Genomic DNA, 21,868 nt, shown 5'->3' with positions numbered 1-21,868 from the left:
CATTAACGCTCAATTACACCATTGTTAAATCATCCATTCGTGACGAGTGCATGATTAGTATTGCATGTATTCCCCCATTACATTGCTCTGCAAGGCAGTAGATCAGCCTTTGTAGCTTTTACATTACGTTTCCACAATAGAATAACAATAGGATCCATTCCTGTGTTGGGAGTCAAATGGTTAGCGTCATTGCACCATAACCTCGTTGTCAGATCATCATTGCACAATAATCATCCATCTACATTATAAGCGTGTATGTTTGTCATTAGCACATCTTCTGCATGCCAAATCACTGAGTCAGATGAATTGATTGTAATATGTGGAGACGGATCATACAGAAAACAAAAAAAGAGATTGATTTGTTGGTATTTTTTAAATTAAGTTTGATTGAGCTTCGCTTTCTAGCATGCAAAAAGACACACATGGACATACCCACTAACCAGTCCTGGGGCAGTTCTGTGATATATTTGTACAGGACTGTGCCTGAGTTTCTACCTGGGGAAAAAGAATAGACATGGAGTCATGCCAAATTGTATAACTGTAGTATTCATGAGCACTTAGCAAATCAGTAAGCCTAATGTAAAAAAAAGGGATATAACAGCACATTGGTACACATACCCCTATCAAACATGGAGCAACTTGTGACCATCGGTTAGCAGAGCAACACTTAATCAACTCTTACAGCAGCAGTAGCAGAGTTAAGAGCTGGATGTATAGAGAGGAAACAGTGGACCTCCCTCTCTCTCCCCCTCTTGCCCTCTCCCTCTATGCTTAACTCTCCCATTGACTTGTAAAAAAAGAAAAAAAAGAAAAACTTGTCAAGGTCAGGCCTTGTAGTAGGAGCGAAGTCCAGCACCGATACAATTCCCTTTTTCAGGTGCATTCTCCTAGTCCCAGGGCACGCTTTGAAAGAAAACATTTTCAAACCGGTAACGTCGTCTCCAGCCAGCCAGTCAGCCTTAAGAGGCAGTGCCTGGACTTTCACCTCCACACAAACACAGCCGTTGGTTGAACAGCTCCCAGTATGGAGCCACACAGGCATTCAAATACACAGGGCTCAATCACATTTAGGATTTATCCCCACTACGAGAGGAAGGAGAGTCTGAGGAACGAAGCGGAGAAACAGATTTCATATTACATTCTTGTCTTACCTTTCACTGTGGCTGGCAACGCGACATTCTTGGTCCGCAGCTCAAATTGACCGTAAATATCACAGTAGCCACTAGCCAGTAAGCACTAACTATTCGACAATGACATTTATTGTAAAACTTCTTACTCTATTGTGTGTAATTTACATTGTTGGACATAAAACTGTAATAGACACCAGGAAATCAGCTCAAAGTTATTTAATTTAAGAAATCTGTTCCCAAGTATTCCCACGCATAATAGAGAGACACACGACGTTATCGTATACAAATGTATGCAAGGTTTGAAATGATTATGTTTTAGTCAAACAAATCTTATTGGGCTTCTTGCGGTCAATTTGCAGTCTACAAATGACTTGTAATTATGTTCAGGCCCTTAGTATTTTGAGATACTATTTAAAAAGTGCAACTGTCGGGCGATTGTCGAGCACCACCTCCGAAGGTAGCAGTGGAGACGTGACTAGTTCACCATTTTACATTGCAGTATACAGTATGTGTAGCCGAGGGTCTTTTTGCAAAAAGTCTAGTAAGTGTGAAGACCCTCTTAAACAAAATACTGTATTAAGGTGAACATTCAAACATAGTGACTTTCAATGATTAATAAGGAAACAATCAATCAATCAATGTGTGCATACACGCAAAGGAGACATACTGTACGTCTAGTGTAGAATGAAACACACGTGCACTCAAATCTATCCAAACAATATAAATCAAAATTAAGTCATTTCTCTATGTACACAGACATAAATCTCAACACAGACACAGTCTCAGGCATGTGGTGACATATTTGAACTAGCGTTTACACGTATAAATCACAGGCTAGTATAAATACAAATCTCACTTCTGTAAACCCCATTCATGTAGACGGGCATGGAGGGAGAATAAACCAACCCATGTATAGCATTTTAATGGTGAATGATGCTTTCACCTGGAGGGGGGGGTCCAGGCTTTCAAAGTCCCACAGTGCATTTTCAAAGGAGATCCAGCTACGACTCCCCTAATACCAGTTGGGATACGACTGTAAACAATCATTATGATTCATATAAATCTTAAAACCAAATAACCTCCGCACCGTTAAAATCTAAGTGCCTTTTTTGAGAAGTGGAACACATCTGGATATGGTTCCCCGACCATTGCTGTGCCGTGAACACACAAATCAACCAGCAGGCGCTTATAAAGCCACGGGACTTAACCGACACTCCGGAGACTGTGGATGCCATGGATACCGGATTTGGTCCCATGGATACAGGCTTTGGTCTCTGCAAACAGCCCACTGGCTTTCTCCAAAGCATCCTAGAGGTCCTGTCTCTTGGGCTTCCTATAAGTAAGGCGAATCTGCAATATCATGCTGACAAGAAATAAATGGAGACTCCATTGATTGCAGCAATCTTAGTGTTGGTGCGGATTCATTCAAAAAGCCCATTATAAATAATGAGTCAGGAAAGTGGAAGTGAATGGCGATCAGAACGAGTGGTGGGTGAAGAAAGATGACGGTAGAACAAAGGTTCTCAGATTTTAAGATTCTTTGCACAATGTCAACAAGTAGTATCAGGTTTAAAAGCTTGACCTCATTGCTTCCCCCCCTAAAACAACGTAATCCTTGGGAGCATTGTAAGGGAACTAAGACTGAATGTGAACATCGTAAATATGAACAGAGAATACTACCCTCCAACAATTTCCAGAGGCGAGGACTCACCAAACCAGCGGGTTAACCTGCGGTTGAATCCGTTCAGGAGCCTTCTCTCCTCCCAGGCGCTCCGGCGGGTGGCTACCTCCATGCCCGGTCTGAGGGCGACCCCCCAGATTCTGTCCTTGGACCGACCCAGAGTGCTCATGGCTCTCTTTCGCTGCCCACACACTGAGGGCACTGACCCACTGGACTGACCCACTCCAGGCCACTTCATGGGGTACTAAACTTGAGAACCCGCTCGTCTCGACAACTCTTCTTAACAAGGTGCAGTCTTACACAAACCCATGGAGGTAAAGGTACTGAGCAGTGTTCCCGGTGGGAGCTTCAGAAACACTTGTGGAAGGCAACTGAGGAAGCTACCTGGCCTTGCCGCGCCCACAACACACACACACACACACACACACACACACACACACACACACACACACACACACACACACACGAACACATGCACACGCCCATTTCAACCAGGGAGGGCGTTAGGTGTCAAACGCAAAGTATGACCATAAAAGAAAGAGAGGAAGGGTGGTTGGAAGAAAGGGAGGGAGGGAGGTTAGATTGTGATTACAAGAATGCACAGCATGTAACGTCATCTCCCCTCCCAGCCTTGGCTTCCACTAGAGACTTCTCCCTCCCTCGCCCCCTCCTCACTCTCTCGTTCCACCTTTCCAACGGAGAGGAGGAGTGGTTGCCTAGGGAGGCAGTGTGCCTCGGCTCTCAGAACAATAGCACCCAGTGTCTGAGGAATACTGCTGCACACACACACACTGAGAAAAAGCATCAAATGAGAAATATTTTTTTTTTAAAGCCTTGTGGTGAGGTAGCTACATAGAAATAGAATTAAATTAATTATATTTCTACCCTAATCAGCCGAAGGGTGAGAAGAATTTGGCATCATACTATTATCCATAGTGTTTGACAACAATACGATGAATGCAATGTAGAACATGAGAACAGTCCCTTTACATTCTCTACAGTGACAACTGCATCTTTCATACAGGCCACTGAAGGTGGGCCGTGTGTTAGGTGAGTTTTCCCCATGTAAAGCTCTGGAAAAGCACTATGTATCCTAGTCCAGTGTCATTAAGTGTGTGTGTGTGTGTGTGTGGGGGGGGGGGGGGATACCTAGTCAAATCAAATCAAATGTTATTTGTCACATGCGCCAAATACAACAGGTGTAGACGTTACAGTGAAATGCTTACTTACAACCCCTTAACCAACAATGCAGTTTATCTGCTAAATGACTTAAATGTAAATGTAAGAAAGAATATCAACAAAAAAAATTGCAGTAGCAGTAAAAATAACAATAGCGAGGCTATATACAAGGGGTACCAGTATCGAGTCAATGTGCGGGGGCACTGGTTAGTTGAGATAATTGAGGTAATATGTACATGTAGGTAGAGTTAAAGTGACTATGCATAGATAATAAACAGAGAGAAGCGGCAGCGTATAAATAGGGGGGTAGCCATTTGATTAGATGTTCGGGAGTCTTATGGCTTGGGGGTAGAAGCTGTTTAGAAGCCTCTTGGACAATTTTTAGGGCCTTCCTCTGACACCGCCAGGTATAGAGGTCCTGGATGGCAGGAAGCTTGGCCCCAGTGATATACTGGGCCGTACGCACTACCCTCCGGTCGGAAGCAGAGCAGTTGCCATACCAGGCAGTGATGCAACCAGTCAGGATGCTCTCGATGGTGCAGCTGGAGAACTTTTTGAGGATCTGAGGACCCATGCCAAATCTTTTCAGTCTCCTTTGGGGGAATAGGTTTTGTCGTGCCCTCTTCATGACTGTCTTTGTGTGCTTGGACCATGTTAGTTTGTTGGTGATGTGGACACCAAGGATCTTGAAGCTCTCAACCTGCTCCACTACAGCTCCGTCGATGAGAATGGGGGCGAGCTAGGTCATCTTCTAATTTTCTCCTTTGTCTTGATCACGTTGAGGGAGAGGTTGTTGTCCTGGCACCACACGGCCAGGTCTCTGACCTCCTCCCTATAGGCTTTCTCGTTGTTGTCGGTGATCAGGCCTACCACTGTTGTGTCATCTGCAAACTGAAATGATGGTGTTGGAGTCGTGCCTGGCCATGCAGTCATGAGTGAACAGGGAGTACAGGAGGGGACTGAGCACGCACCCCTGAGGGGCCCCCGTGTTGAGGATCAACATGGCGGATGTGGTTACCTACCCTTACCACCTGGGGGTGGCCCGGCAGAAAGTCCAGGATCCAGTTGCAGAGGGAGGTGTTTAGTCCCAGGGTCCTAAGCTTAGTGATGAGCTTTGAGGGCACTATGGTGTTGAACGCTGAGCTGTAGTCAATGAATAGCATTCTCACATAGGTGTTCCTTTTGTCCATGTGTGAAAGGGCAGTGTGGAGTGCAATAGAGATTGCATCATCTGTGGATCTGTTGGGGCGGTATGCAAATTGGAGTGGGTCTAGGGTTTCTGGGATAATGGTGTTGATGTGAGCCATGACCAGCATTTCAAAGCACTTCATGGCAACAGACGTGAGTGCTACGGGTCGGTAGTCATTTAGGCAGGTTACCTTAGTGTTCTTGGGCACAGGGACTATGGTGGTCTGCTTGAAGCATGTTGGTATTACAGACTCAGACAGGGAGAGGTTGAAAATGTCAGTTAAGAGACTTGCCAGTTGGTCAGCGCATGCTCGGAGTACACGTCCTGGTAATCCGTCTGGCCCTGCGGCCTTCTGAATGTTGACCTGTTTAAAAGGTCTTACTCACATTGGCTACGGAGAGCGTGATCACACAATCGTCCGGAACAGCTGATGCTCTCATGCATGTTTCAGTGTTACTTGCCTCGAAGCGAGCATAGAATTAATTTAGCTCGTCTGGTAGGCTCGTGTCACTGAGCAGCTCGCGGCTGTGCTTCCCTTTGTAGTCTGTAATAGTTTGCAAGCCCTGCCACATCCGACGAGCGTCAGAGCCAGTGTAGTACGATTCAATCTTAGTCCTGTATTGACTCTTTGCCTGTTTGATGGTTCGTCGGAGGGCATAGCGGGATTTCTTATAAGCGTCCGGGTTAGAGTTCCGCTCCTTGAAAGCGGATGTTACCTGTAATCCATGTTATGGCCATATACATTGATAAGTGCGGTCTTAGTGCCAGCATCGGTTTGTGGTGGTAAATAGACAGCTACGAAGAATATAGATGAAAACTCTGTTGGTAGATAGTGTGGTCTACAGCTTATCATGAGATACTCTACCTCAGGCGAGCAAAACCTTGAGACTTCCTTAGATATCGTGCACCAGCTGTTGTTTACAAATATACATAGACCACCACACTTTGTCTTACCAGAGGCTGCGGTTCTATTCTGCCGATACAGTGTATAACCCGCCAGCTGTATGTTATTCATGTCTTCGTTCAGCCACGACTTGGTGAAATATAAGATATTACCGTTTTTAATGTCCCATTGGTAGGATATACATGCCTGTAGTTTGTCCACTTTATTATCAAGCGATTGTAAATTGGCCAATAGTATCGAAGGCAGATTAGCCACTCGTCACCGGCACCTTTCCAGGCACCGCGATATCTCATTTTCTTTCTACTGCGAATGACAGGGATGAGGGCCCTGTCGGGTGTCTGTAGCAAATCCCTCTCGTCCGACTCATTAAAGAAAAAATATTTGTCCAGTTCAAGGTGACTAATCACTGTTCTGATGTCCAGAAGCTATTTTCGGTCATAAGAGACAGTAGCAGCAACACTATGTACAAAATAAGTTACAAACAACGCGAAAAAATAAATAATAAATAGCACGGTTGGTTAAGAGTCCATAAAACGGCAGCCATCCCCTAAGGCGCCATTGTTACATCAGTTGCACAACTGAATGCATTCAACAGGAATGTGACTTCCGCTTTTAATGCCTTTCTGCCCAAGGCAGTGAACCCCCAACAACAGCAGCTCTCCGGTGTGTTACTGTGCTGACTCACAACCTCACCTTGGCATGTCATGGCACGGCAGAGATGTGGGCAGTGCAGTGGTGCCCACCTCTCTTTGTTACTCATAACACATCCTTTCCAACTCCTATTCCATTTCAATACTTTCAGCTTTAGAAGACCATGCCCTTTTCTGTGTGTGGGGTCAGAGGAAGCCGTGGACCCAGTGCTCTTTCACTACAGAGCTTGTCGGTTTGAAGTCCGTCCTTATTTCTCTCTGACCTATGAGCGGCTTTGAAGTGGCAGGAAATCCTTGGGAATGTGAAATGGCACAGGCTGCGTGTGGGCATGGAGGGGGGGGGGGGGGGTCACTGCCTGATGTGTGCGAGTTGTGTTTGTTTGACTCATTCGGTAAAGGCACACACACAAACAGCCGGCGCTGCTAAATTGATGCCGCCTAACAATATGATTACAAATAATACACTGCTCAAAATAATAAAGGGAACACTAAAATAACACATCCTAGATCTGAATGAATGAAATCATCTTATTCAATACTTAGTTGAATGTGCTGACAACAAAATCACACAAAACTTATCAATGGAAATCAAATGTATCAACCCATGGAGGTCTGGATTTGGAATCACCCTCAAAATTAAAGTGGAAAACCACACTACAGGCTGATCCAACTTTGATGTAATGGCCTTAAAACAAGTCAAAATGAGGCTCAGTAGTGTGTGTGGCCTCCACGTGCCTGTATGACCTCCCTACAACGCCTGGGCATGCTCCTGATGAGGTGGCGGATGGTCTCCTGAGGGATCTCCTCCCAGACCTGGACTAAAGCATCCGCCAACTCCTGGACAGTCTGTGGTGCAACGTGGCGTTGGTGGATGGAGCGAGACATGATGTCCCAGATGTGCTCAATTGGATTCAGGTCTGGGGAACGGGCGGGCCAGTCCATAGCATCAATGCCTTCCTCTTGCAGGAACTGCTGACACACTCCAGCCACATGAGGTCTAGCATTGTCTTGCATTAGGAGGAACCCAGGGCCAACCACACCAGCATATGGTCTCACAAGGGGTCTGAGGATCTCATCTCGGTACCTAATGGCAGGCAGGCTACCTCTGGCGAGCACATGGAGGGCTGTGCGGCCCCCCAAAGAAATGCCACCCACACCATGACTGACCCACCGCCAAACCGGTCATGCTGGAGGATGTTGCAGGCAGCAGAACGTTCTCCACGGCATCTCCAGACTCTGTCACGTCTGTCACATGTGCTCAGTGTGAACCTGCTTTCATCTGTGAAGAGCACAGGGCGCCAGTGGCGAATTTGCCAATCTTGGTGTTCTCTGGCAAATGCCAAACGTCCTGCACGGTGTTGGGCTGTAAGCACAACCCCCACCTGTGGACGTCGGGCCCTCATACCACCCTCATGGAGTCTGTTTATGACCGTTTGAGCAGACACATGCACATTTGTGGCCTGCTGGAGGTCATTTTGCAGGGCTCTGGCAGTGCTCCTCCTGCTACTCCTTGCACAAAGGCAGAGGTAGCAGTTCTGCTGCTGGGTTGTTGCCCTCCTACGGCCTCCTCCACATCTCCTGATGTACTGGCCTGTCTCCTGGTAGCGCCTCCATGCTCTGGACACTACTCTGACAGACACAGCAAACCTTCTTGCCACAGCTCGCATTGATGTGCCATCCTGGATGAGCTGCACTACCTGAGCCACTTGCATGGGTTGTAGACTCCGTCTCATGCTACCACTAGAGTGAAAGCACCACCAGCATTCAAAAGTGACCAAAACATCAGGAAGGAAGCCAGGAAGCATAGGAACTGAGAAGTGGTCTGTGGTCACCACCTGCAAAACCAGTCCTTTATTGGAGGTGTCTTGCTAATTGCCTATAATTTCCACCTGTTTTCTATTCCATTTGCACAACAGCATGTGAAATGTATTGTCAATCAGTGTTGCTTCCTAAGTGGACAGTTTGATTTATTTTTTTATATTTTTTTTCACAGAAGTGTGATCGACTTGGAGTTACATTGTGTTGTTTAAGTGTTCCCTTTATTTTTTTGAGCAGTGTATATTATAATTTTCGGGATGGTAAAATGTTTTCAGTGTAAACTTAAATGACTAAAACCAGATGTAAGTATGTATGTAGAAAACATAATGGATCTATATGTTTTTAAATAAGATCATCTTTGAGAACTAACAATCTCCCCCCCAAAAAACGAACCAGTCAAGGAGAATCTAAAATTCAAAAAAATGGCATGGCATGGTGACCCATTGATGTTGTTATAATGTATGAGTCACTCCAATAGCAGAAGAACACAGCATAAGCCATGGCAAAATGTGTAGAATTGCAGGAAATTAGCTTTAAAACTGTAAAATGTTCTCTCCACCCCATGCCATGGGAAAATATGCAAAATTGCAGGAAATATGCTTTAACCCTTTACTCTCATACCCGTATACAGGTTGAAAATTGCAGATGATAAACAGCTAAATTGGAACGCCGTGGCCGTTCAGTAACATTCTATACATGTCAGAGCTCTGGCTCTGCGCTTCACAGCGCTGTATGGGTTTTTGACCGAAAGCCGTTCAGAATTTGATTTCCTCACTCGACAAAACGTTGCCCCCATCCCTCCCGCTAAATTAGGCAACTTGTGCAAATGTTTTGTTGTTCCGAGTGAGGGAAATGCTGTAAATTAAGAGGACTATGTATTTTGAAAGATGAGACGTTGAAGATTATAATAAATACCGCTTTGATGTCATACAAGCAAGCCAAACAGTCCAAATGTGCACTTCACATTTCCATAGCATAAAACTCATATACAGTGTCAACAGTTATGATCACTATGTTTGATGTAGTTACAAGACGACAAGGTGTCATACCCTGGACAGAACGAGCCTATGCAAGTTAGTCCTCTCACTCAAACCCTTGTCATTTTTTTGTCTTATTTCATTATCAACAAATGCAGCAAAATGTAAATGTAAAATAAAATCAACAGTGTACTGTTTGGATTCAGTCTTGTGAACTGTTGCGTACTCACTTTTGGTGTAATAATTTCCACATAATCTCCTAACTGTTCCCTTTCAATTGCTACCATGGTTATGCATATGCATTTCATACTGTATTTCTTCTGTAAGAAACATTTACATTTAGCCCCATCCATATAGGCCAATTCCCATGAGTGTAAAGGGTTAAAACAGCAAAATGTTGTCTCTGCGGCCAATAAGAGTGCTCCGGAAAAAAAGACGACACAAATATAAATGTATTCTTTCAATGCTAATTGCAGTAAATCGACTACTGGGCATGCCTTGCCAGTTTCACTTAACCAGCGTGGGCATTTGGGATTATCCTTAGATGGCATTGCTGAGAAGGGTAGATGACGTCAGTGCCCATTGAAAGCCTAATTCATTTAAAGTCAGCTTTGGAAATCAGATAAGTGACTCTAAAGAGAGCCCAAATGGTTCATCTTTAAAGGGCAATTCCACCACTTTTCAACCTCATATTCATTATCTCCAGCACTATACCAGTGTCTACATATGTGAAAATGGCACGTTTCTATGATTCGTGGTTAAAAATATACGAAAAATGCTTCTCTTTGGCATCACAGGGTAGGATTAAAAGTAAGAAAAACGGTGACTTCAAAACCTGCAACTAGTTTCTAGCCAGAGGGAGGGTCTTTCTTTCTCCCCACATCCCCGCGACTCTCGTAGTGTTTGAAAATCACTGTTTTAAATTTTTTTTAACTTTTGATGATGTCATCAGGTAGAAGAAAAATAACCTACAAGATGTAGAAATGCGCCGTTTTCACATATGTAGACACTGGTATTGGAGATTATATAAAGATGGCGCCGTACTGTATGGCTGCCGTTTTGCAAACTCCAACCCAACTTTGCTATTATGTGATGCTTTTGTTGTTTTTTTTACTCTATTTTCACCAGATGTATCCGCTATTATTTCTTACAACCGACAAGAACTATTGAACATCAGAGAACCAGTAATATACACCAATTCCAGCTTCTACTTCGACTCATCTGCCCTGGGCTCTCTCTCTAATTCCAACCCAATTTTCGAGCTACCCAAGAGGAAACGCCGGCGGAAACTCCAACTGGTGTGCTAATGCCAGTGCGGTGAAAGTGTCGACCCACTGTTCACCCGTCTTGGAATACCTGATGGCCAAATGCCGACCCGTCTACGGCCCAAGGGAGTTTTCAGCTGTTATTGTGTCTGCTGTATACATTCCACCTCAGGACAATAAAAATAACAAGCTGGCGCTTAACTAACTGTATAAGGCTATAAACTAGCAGGAAAACCTACACCCAGAGGCTGTCTTTCTGGTGCTGGCGATTTTAAATTAAGCATTACTAAGACACGTGATGCCCAACTTTGATCAACATGTCTCCAACGCCACTAGGGGCGATAAAGTCCTAGACCACTGCTATTCTACCCACAAGCAAGCATACAAGGCCCTCCCTCGTCTGCCATTCGGCAAATCAGATCATGACTCCGTACTCTTGCTTCCTGTTTACAAGCAGAAGCTGAAACAGGAAGTACCCGCGTTTCGCTCCGTTGAGACATGGTCACCAGAATCAGAGGTCATGCTACAGGACTGCTTTGCTAGCTCTGATTGGAATATGTTGAGACTGCCGATAACATTGACGAGCTAACAACCTCAGCTTCATTAGGAAATGCATCGTCGACTTTGTACCGACGGTGTGGGTTTGCTGCTTCCCAAATCAAAAGCCCTGGATTAACAGAGGTTGGCGCTAAACTAAAGAACAGGGCTACCGCACACAGAGCTCTCGTAGACAACCCTGATGCTACAGTCCATTATGGATTACAAAAGGAAGACCCAACCGTGATCTGCCCAACGATGCCTCTCTACCAGATGAACTCAATGCATTTTATGCACACTTTGACAACAAAGCATTTTATGCACGCTCGACCCACTCCAATTTGCATACCGCCCCAACAGATCCATAGACGACGCAATCTCAATTGCTCTCCACACTGCCCTCACCCACCTAGATAAGAGGAATACCTATGTGATAATGCTGTTCATTCACTACAGCTTAGCGTTCAACACCATTGTCCCCTCCAAGCTCGTCACCAAGCTTAGGACTCTGGGTCTGAACAACTCCCTCTGGAACTGGATCCTGGACTTCCTGACGGTCCGGCCCCAGGTGGTGAGGGTAGGCAACATCACCTCCACCACGTTGACCCTCAACACGGGGGCCCCTCAGGGGTGTGTGCTTAGTCCCCTCCTATAATCCCGGTTCATCCACGACTGTGTGGCCACGCACAACTCCAATACCATCATCAAGTTCGCTGACGACACGTCGTGGTAGGCCTGATCACCGGCGACGAGGAGTCAACATACAGGGAGGAGGTCAGTGACCTGGCAGTGTGGTGCCGGAGCAACAACATCTCCCTCAACGTCAGCAAGACCAAGGAGCTGATCGTGGACACACCCAGTCGTGAAGAAAGCGCGACAGTGCCTCTTCCCCCTCAGGAGGTTGAAAAAGTTTGGCATGGGCCCTCAAATCCTCAAAAGGTTCTACAGCTGTACCATTGAGAGCATATTGACTGGCTGATATCACTGCTTGGTATGGCAACAGCACCGCCCTAAATCGCATGGCGCTACAGAGGGTGGTGAGGACAGCCCAGTACATAACTGGGGCCGAGCTCCCTGCCATCCAGGACCTCTATATCAAGCGGTGTGAAAAGAAGGCACGGAAAATCGTCAAAGACCCCAACCACCCAAGCCATAGACTATTTTCTCTGCTGTCGCACGGCAAGAGGTACCAGTGCATCAAGTCTGACACCAACAGGCTCTTGAACAGCTTCTATCCCCAAGCAATACAACTGATAAATAGCTAACAAAATAGCTACACAGACTTAACCTTGTATCTTTATTTTAATCTTTGCACTGTCTATCACACTCACAGGGCCCTGCACACTCACATACACTGTCACTCCAACACACACACAAACACTCACTCCATCATTTTCTCACTCACACATAATATGCACTGACTCTACATACACGCACACCCACTCACATGCAAGCTGCTGCTACTCTGTTTATCTTATATCCTGTTGCCTAGTCCCCTTACCCCTATACATATCTACCCCCATCACTCCAGTATCCCTGCACATTGTAAATATGGTACTGGAACTGACCCTGTATATAGTCACCTTACCCCTATACATATCTACCCCCATCACTCCAGTATCCCTGCACATTGTAAATACAGAATTTGAAGTTACTTTTTAAATATTTCCTGTATATAGTATGCTTACTTACTTAATTGTGTATTTCATATTTCCTATTCTTATTTCTCGTGTGTGTTTTTTATTGTTATTGATTATTGCATTGTTTGGTTTTGAGTTTGCAAGAAAGGCATTTCACTGTACTTGTGCATGTGACATTAAAACTTTAAACTAGATTACAAAAATTAAGTTGGAAAGTGGTGGAATTGCCCTATAAAAGGTAACAGCTTTTGTTAGTATGTTTTTCGAACATGGGCAATGAATAGATTTACAAAAATAGAATGTGCTTGCAAATGAAAGTGGACACGAAAATAGACAAACAGCATAAGTTTGGGCGTATACAAACACGCACAAAGCCCACAGATAGACACAGCAGTCCTGAACTATGTATTGCACAACGTCCAAAACTCTATCAAGTGTTCTGGGGTTCACTGGCTCTTATCAAATCACTTCTTCAGTAAAAAAGGAATTTCTCATCACACTGACTGACACATAGGTATTCAGAGTAGAGGAGGAATCTGCTTTTAAACCGCACCTGTATTTCCTGTCAAAACATATAGCTATAATTAAAACCTGTATTTCCTGTCAATAACTATATCTATAATTAAAACCTGTATTTCCTGTCAATAACTATATCTATAATTAAAACCTGTATTTCCTGTCAACACATATAGCTATAATTAAAACCCAACACGAAATACATGAAAAGGAAGCTAGGGTTGCAACATTCCTGGAAACGCTAACAAACTTCCCAGCTTTACCAGCAATCCCATTTGGAGAACTCCCGGAATCAGGAGGGAATAAACAGGGAGGGAATCCTCCAACTGGGAAGGAATTTGGGGAAAGTCTCCAGGATTTGGCAACTCTAAAAAAGGTAGCCATTGTTAGCCTGGAATCAAATGTTCTGGGAATGGAGTGTTCTCTACAGGTGTTGTGACAGACGAGACCAGAGGGGTGATGGCAGCTGGTTGATAGACAGCTGCTTTGGGAAGCAGGGAAAACATGGATTCTGACAACTGTATGTTTCTATGGAGAAACAGTACAACAGTGCAGGGCCATACTGTAGAGCAGTGGTTCTCTACCAGATTTGTTTACTGTACCACCAACTGAATTTTGCTTTGCCCAGAGCTCCCCTGAAGTACCTCCTCATGTGCATTTTACCAGTAAGCCTATGATCTCATGAGTCTTCTCAAGTACCAACTGTGGATAGGCCAAGTACTCCCAGGGATCCTAGCTGTACAGTATCATAATCACAATATATACAAGCTCTTGGACAATAACAATATACATTGTGGTATTTTTGCCATTTAGTGAAGAGTATACAGACAAAGATGGTAACACTTATGTCATCGCATTTTTCATGTTGTCGTACCGCCTGCCCCCATACTAAAGAATAAGCAGCGATGCCCTTTTGTGAGGGAGCTTGTTTATCCCATGGCTGGGTTTTCTGTCTTCGGCAGAAGCATAATGCCGGTCTGTTTGGGAAACACAAGGGTTCTCTTGAGGGGGTTCGCCTGGTGCGCCACAACGAGAACAAAAGATCACAAAATCAGAGAATAGGACAACACAGTCCGTTCCACTGGAGCGCTTCCTCCCTAGCCTGGTCCCAGATCTGGTTATTCTGTAGAGCCAACTCTTATGACATTGATCACTGGAGTTGGCAAGACTGATCTGGGACCAGGCTACTTCTTATTCCCTCCACCCTCTAATATGGCTATTGTTAACAAGCAAACGATATGCAAAGTGGATCTGGATTAACGTGCAGGGGATCACTCATGTGGTGTATGGTTGGTTTTGTATCACCATCAGCACCTTCAATTGTGGTCTTGAAAAGTTCAAGGTAAATGGAAAGGTGCTGCTTACCCAGAATAAGTGGAAAGAGTAAAATCACATGATGAGTTATGTCTCGTTGAACAACTGGTCATGATTTATGTACTCATTCCTTTCCCGAGAACGAGTCATTCAGCTTGAGCTTAATATCGGAAGTTTCCTAATTGGCTGATGTGTAGTGACCTTTCTGCTGCAGACTAGCTACCATGGCAACACCCAGGTGGGCGCTAGCTACAGGGTGGTGGACGAGGTGAGTTACAGCGTAAAGTACTGTAGAAATTAAATCCGGTATCGTTATTATAACCACACAAAAGAACACCTGCAAGACAGTTTTCACATTTCGGTATTCTAACACGCCGAGAGGGATTGTGCAAGATGAACTCCTTGTGTCCAGGGAACGCACAAATATTTGATTAATTTGTGGGCTGCGGACGTGGCAGAATAACTGAGATTCCAGTCAGGAGTCATTCCAAACTCCTTACTGTAATTCTGTAAATTCCTGGTGAGTGTCTGTCTCTAGGGGTGTTAAGTAAAGTGGATGTTTGGTGTGAAATAAGCAGTGGTGTAAAGTGCTTAAGTAAAAATACTTTAAAGTACTATTTAAGTAGTTTTTTGGTATCTGTACTTTACTATTTATTACATTTACTTCACTACATTCCTAAATAAAATAATGTACTTTTTACTCCATACATTTTTCCTGACACTCAAAAGGTACTTGTTACATTTTGCATGGCTAGCAGGACAGGAAAATGGTCCAATACTGCCTCTGATCTGGCGGACTCACTAAACACAAATGCTTCGTTTGTAAATTATGTCTGAGTGTTGGAGTGTGCACATGGCTATCCGTAAATAAAAAAAAACATAACAAAAACATAAAATGGTGCAGTCTGGTTTGCTTAATATAAGGAATTAGACATTTATTTTTGATACTTAAGTATATTTAAAACCAAATACTTTTACTCAAATAGTACTACTTTACTGGGTGACTGACTTTTACTTGAGTCATTTTCTACTAAGGCATCTTTACTTTTACTCAAGAAAGACAATTGGGTACTTTTTCCACCACTGGAAACACCGCAGCCTGCCCCGTCCTCTGCCTCTCTTAGTGACTCCCTCCAGACAATATGCCCTCACTACGGAGGTAAAGCACAGCAACTGGGGCTGAGCTTTATCCAAGCCTCTCTGGGGCTTGTGTGGGCAGCTAGAGATGTGCTTCTCTGGAGTGTTATGTTACACACTTAAAACAATAAATGACTTGTGCAGAGTGTTTCATGGCAGACTGGTGTGTGTGTGTATGTACATTTACATTATTTAGCAGACGCTCTTATCCAGAGCGACTTACAAATTGGTGCATTCAACTTATGATAGCCAGTGGGACAACCACTTTTCTTTTTCTTTTTTTTTTCTTTTTATGGGGGGGAGGGGCGGGTAGAAGGATTACTTTATACTATTCCAGGTATTCCTTAAAGAGGTAGGGTTTCAAGTGTCTCCGGAAGGTAGTCAGTGACTCCGCTGTCCTGGCGTCGTGGGGGAGCTTGTTCCACCATTGGGGTGCCAGAGCAGCAAATAGTTTTGACTGGGCTGAGCGGGAACTGTGCTTCCGTAGAGGTAGGGGGGCTAGCAGGCCAGAGGTGGATGAAAGTAGTGGCCTCGTTTGGGTGTAGGGTCTGATCAGAGCCTGAAGGTAAGGAGGTGCCGTTCCCTCACAGCTCCGTAGGCAAGCACCATGGTCTTGTAGTAGATGCGATGTATCTACATACATTGGGGGGAAAAAGTATTTAGTCAGCCACCAATTGTGCAAGTTCTCCCACTTAAAAAGATGAGAGAGGCCTGTAATTTTCATCATAGGTACACGTCAACTATGACAGACAAATTGAGGGAAAAAAATCCAGAAAATCACATTGTAGGATTTTTTATTAATTTATTTGCAAATTATGGTGGAAAATAAGTATTCGGTCACCTACAAACAAGCAAGATTTCTGGCTCTCACAGACCTGAAACTTCTTCTTTAAGAGGCTCCTCTGTCCTCCACTCGTTACCTGTATTAATGGCACCTGTTTGAACTTGTTATCAGTATAAAAGACACCTGTCCACAACCGCAAACAGTCACACTCCAAACTCCACTATGGCCAAGACCAAAGAGCTGTCAAAGGACACCAGAAACAACATTGTAGACCTGCACCAGGCTGGGAAGACTGAATCTGCAATAGGTAAGCAGCTTGGTTTGAAGAAATCAACTGTGGGAGCAATTATTAGGAAATGGAAGACATACAAGACCACTGATAATCTCCCTCGATCTGGGGCTCCACGCAAGATCTCACCCCGTGGGGTCAAAATGATCACAAGAACGGTGAGCAAAAATCCCAGAACCACACGGGGGGACCTAGTGAATGACCTGCAGAGAGCTGGGACCAAAGTAACAAAGCCTACCATCAGTAACACACTACGCCGCCAGGGACTCAAATCCTGCAGTGCCAGACGTGTCCCCCTGCTTAAGCCAGTACATGTCCAGGCCCGTCTGAAGTTTGCTAGAGTGCATTTGGATGATCCAGAAGAGGATTGGGAGAATGTCATATGGTCAGATGTAACCAAAATATAACTTTTTGGTAAAAACTCAACTCGTCGTGTTTGGAGGACAAAGAATGCTGAGTTGCATCCAAAGAACACCATACCTACTGTGAAGCATGGGGGTGGAAACATCATGCTTTGGGGCTGTTTTTCTGCAAAGGGACAAGGACGACTGATCCGTGTAAAGGAAAGAATGAATGGGGCCATGTATCGTGAGATTTTGAGTGAAAACCTCCTTCCATCAGCAAGGGCATTGAAGATGAAACGTGGCTGGGTCTTTCAGCATGACAATGATCCCAAACACACCGCCCGGCCAACGAAGGAGAAGCATTTCAAGGTCCTGGAGTGGCCTAGCCAGTCTCCAGATCTCAACCCCATAGAAAATCTTTGGAGGGAGTTGAAAGTCCGTGTTGCCCAGCGACAGCCCCAAAACATCACTGCTCTAGAGGAGATCTGCATGGAGGAATGGGCCAAAATACCAGCAACAGTGTGTGAAAACCTTGTCAAGACTTACAGAAAACGTTTGACCTGTGTCATTGCCAACAAAGGGTATATAACAAAGTATTGAGAAACTTTTGTTATTGACCAAATACTTATTTTCCACCATAATTTGCAAATAAATTAATAAAAAATCCTACAATGTGATTTTCTGGAGAAAAAAAATCTCATTTTGTCTGTCATAGTTGACGTGTACCTATGATGAAAATTACAGGCCTCTCATCTTTTTAAGTGGGAGAACTTGCACAATTGGTGGCTGACTAAATACTTTTTTTCCCCCACTGTATGTATGCATGTATGTATGTATGTATGTATGTATGTATGTGTGTGTAAACCAAGTTCATTGATAAAGTCGGTGCCTCAGTTCAACACCTCTTATAAAAGACCCATCACGTGGGTCGTTAAAATCCTCACAATTTGCATTTATAGTTTGTTTTGAGGCAACCAAACATGGGGAGTAAATTACCCATAATGAGGATTACCATTGGGAATTAGGAATGCCATTGCCATTTTGCATCTCGGAATTTACAGGGTTCTTTCCCCAAGTAACAAATTACGACAAAAGGCACAGTACAGTACTCAGCTGAGGCAAAAAGTTCAAAATGTCCTTGATCATTACCAGTAAAACGGGGAAATCTTTCTTTTCACGCAGAGAGTGGTTATGACCACTGCCTGCGCTGCCCTGTGTGTGGGCTTATTTTTTTTGTGTGTAAAAAGCCCTATAAATCTCCACCTCTAAATCCTTAATTATGACAATGACGTGCGCATGGGAGTATTGTAATCCAGATGCACTAGAATGGCCAGCTGGGTAATTTGCGTGCTTACTAAATGAGTGAGTGACTATTTGGGGATTATAACTGAGTCATCCTCCTTTGCGTTCTTAATACCAATCCGCCCTCCCACTACAACTACAACAGATAAAACACAAATGTGCTGGAGTGGCCTTTCATTGTTAAAGGTCCAATGCAGCCATTTTTATCTCAATTTCAAATCATTTCTGGGTAACAATTAAGTACCTTAATGTGATTGTTTTCAATAGAAATTGTCAAAAAGTAACAAAAATAGCTTCTTAGCAAATAGCAATTTCTAATTGGTCTAATTGGGGAGGGGCAAACTGAAAACTAGCTGTTATTGGCAGAGAGGTTTGGAAGTCTTTCTTATTGGTCTATTATTGGTCTATTGGTGATGTCATAATGGAAGGCCAAAACTCCATCCCACCAAAACAGGCTAAAATTTCAGGTAGTCTTTTCAAACAGCTCTTACACTAAAAGGGCATCATCATAATTTTCAAAGTATTATTCCAACCTCATAGTATGGAAGTATATATAAAACACAGGAAAATCGCGTTTTTGACTGCACTGGGCCTTTAAGGGAAATCTCCTGACCATCTGTGGTAATGTGCTTACAATGCTACCGTTCACACAACAAGAGTGCAGCATCAATGCAATTTTGTCCTCGCAGCCCGGCTAGATTATGAAGATATACTGTAGAACGAGGTTAATGCAACGGTTACGTAAAATGTGAGTTAGAGTCTACTACATTGTTAAAAACCTAACCATTACCTCATCAAAAAATAATGGTTCTGATAAAGTAATTAACAGTCTTTGGAACAGACCTTCCAAATGGTAACTACAGAATAGTAAACAAAGGAGTCCAGTTTTCCACACAAATATAGAGTACCAAAGAGAATGTTGTTGTTTTAACGTGTTTCCATTTTTCCTGCATCAGATGGATACAGGATTAGACAACCTATTAGATAATGTATGGTTTTAAACTTAATGTACATGTGTCAGACCACCGTGTGACCCAAAACAACTACTGATGACAACACACACAAAATACGTAGCATGAGTGCCAATCTGTTTACGCTTTCATGCCAACTCCTCATCACTCATTTTCAAATCAAATCAAATTTTATTGGCCACATGCGCCGAATACAACAGGTGCAGACATTAGAGTGAAATGCTTACTTACAGCCCTTAACCAACAGTCCATTAATTTTTTTATAAAAAAGTAAAATAAAACAACAACAAAAAAGTGATGAGAAAAAAAGAGCAGAAGTAAAATAAAATAACAGTAGGGAGGCTATATATACAGGGTACCGGTGCAGAGTCAATGTGCGGGGGTACCGGCTAGTTGAGGTAGTTGAAGTAATATGTACATATGGGTAGAGTTAAAGTGACTATGCATAAATAATTAACAGAGTAGCAGCAGCATAAAAAGATGGGGTGGGGATTGGGGGGGCAGTGCAAATAGTCCGGGCAGCCATGATTAGCTGTTCAGGAGTCTTATGGCTTGGGGGTAGAAGCTGTTGAGAAGTATTTTGGACCTAGACTTGGCACTCTAAAACCGCTTGCCGTGCGGTAGCAGAGAGAACAGTCTATGACTAGGGTGGCTGGAGTCTTTGACAATTTTGAGGGCCTTCCTCTGACACCGCCTGGTATAGAGGTCCTGGATGGCAGGAAGCTTGGCCCCAGTGACGTACTGGGCCGTACGCACTACCCTCTGTAGTGCCATGCGGTCGGAGGCCGAGCAGTTGCCAAACCAGGCGGTGATGCAACCAGTCAGGATGCTCTCGATGGTGCAGCTGTATACTTTTTTGAGGATCTGAGGACCCATGCCAAATCTTTTCAGTCTCCTGAGGGGGAATAGGCTTTGTCGTGCCCTCTTCACGACTGTCTTGGTGTGTTTGGACAATGATAGTTCGTTGGTGATGTGGACACCAAGGAACTTGAAGCTCTCAACCTGTTCCACTACAACCTCGTCGATGAGAATGGGGGCGTGCTCAGTCCTCTTTTTTTTCCTGTAGTCCACAATCATCTCCTTTGTCTTGGTCACGTTGAGGGAGAGGTTGTTATCCTGGCACCACACGGCCTACCACTGTTGTGTCGTCAGCAAACTTAATGATGGTGTTGGAGTCGTGCCTGGCCATCCAGTCATGGGTGAACAGGGAGTACAGGAGGGGACTGAGCACGCACCCCTGAGGGGCCCCCGTGTTGAGGATCAGTGTGGCAGATGTGTTGTTACCTACCCTTGGGGGCAGCCCGTCAGGAAGTCCAGGATCCAGTTGCAGAGGGAGGTGTTTAGTCCCAGGATCCCTAGCTTAGTGATGAGTTTTGAGGGCACTATGGTGTTGAATGTTGAGCTGTAGTCAATTAATAGCATTCTCACATAGGTGTTCCTCTTGTCCAGGTGGGAAAGGGCAGTGTGGAGTGCAATAGAGATTGCATCATCTGTGGATCTGTTGGGGCGGTATGCAAATTGGAGTGGGTCTAGGGTTTCTGGGATAATGGTGTTGATGTGAGCCATGACCAGCCTTTTAAAGCACTTCATGGCTACAGACGTCAGTGCAACGGGTCGGTATTCATTTAGGCAGGTTCTCTTAGTGTCCTTGGGCACGGGGACTATGGTGATCTGCTTGAAACATGTTGGTATTACAGACTCAGTCAGGGACATGTTGAAAATGTCAGTGAAGACACTAGCCAGTTGATTAGCACATGCTCGGAGTACACGTCCTGGTAATCCGTCTGGCCCTGCGGCCTTGTGAATGTTTACCTGCTTAAAAGTCTTACTCACATTTGCTACGGAGAGCGTGATCACATAGTAATCCGGAACAGCTGGTGCTCTCATGCATGCTTCAGTGTTGCTTGCCTCGAAGCGAGAATAGAAGTGGTTTAGCTCGTCTGGTAGGCTCGTGTCACTGGGCAGCTCGCGGCTGTGCTTCCCTTTGTAGTCTGTAATAGTTTTCAAGCCCTGCCACATCCGACAAGCGTCAGAGCCGGTGTAGTACGATTCAATCTTAGTCCTGTATTGACTCTTTGCCTGTTTGATGGTTCATCGGAGGGCATAGCGGGATTTCTTATAAGCGTCCGGGTTAGAGTCCCGCTCCTTGAAAGCGGCAGCTCTACCCTTTAGCTCAGTGTGGATGTTGCCTGTAATCCATGGCTTCTGGTTGGGGTATGTACGTACGGTCACTGTGGGGAC

General features: G+C 44.4%; 1 protein-coding gene across 1 annotated transcript in view; it reads right to left on the bottom strand.

The window, feature by feature from the left end:
- Positions 1 to 21,868, bottom strand: part of LOC311108543 (pleckstrin homology domain-containing family G member 3) — a 112,790-nt gene that overhangs the window by 44,949 nt on the left and 45,973 nt on the right. The window contains exon 3 of the mRNA XM_084151189.1: positions 433 to 495. Within this exon, the coding sequence (XP_084007315.1) occupies positions 433 to 495 (63 nt within the window). The remainder of the gene's footprint in view (positions 1 to 432; positions 496 to 21,868) is intronic.

Source organism: Coregonus lavaretus (assembly GCF_964263955.1).
Source record: "Coregonus lavaretus genome assembly, chromosome: 33".
Taxonomy (NCBI): domain Eukaryota; kingdom Metazoa; phylum Chordata; class Actinopteri; order Salmoniformes; family Salmonidae; genus Coregonus; species Coregonus lavaretus.
This window is presented reverse-complemented; position numbering and strand designations above follow the sequence as displayed.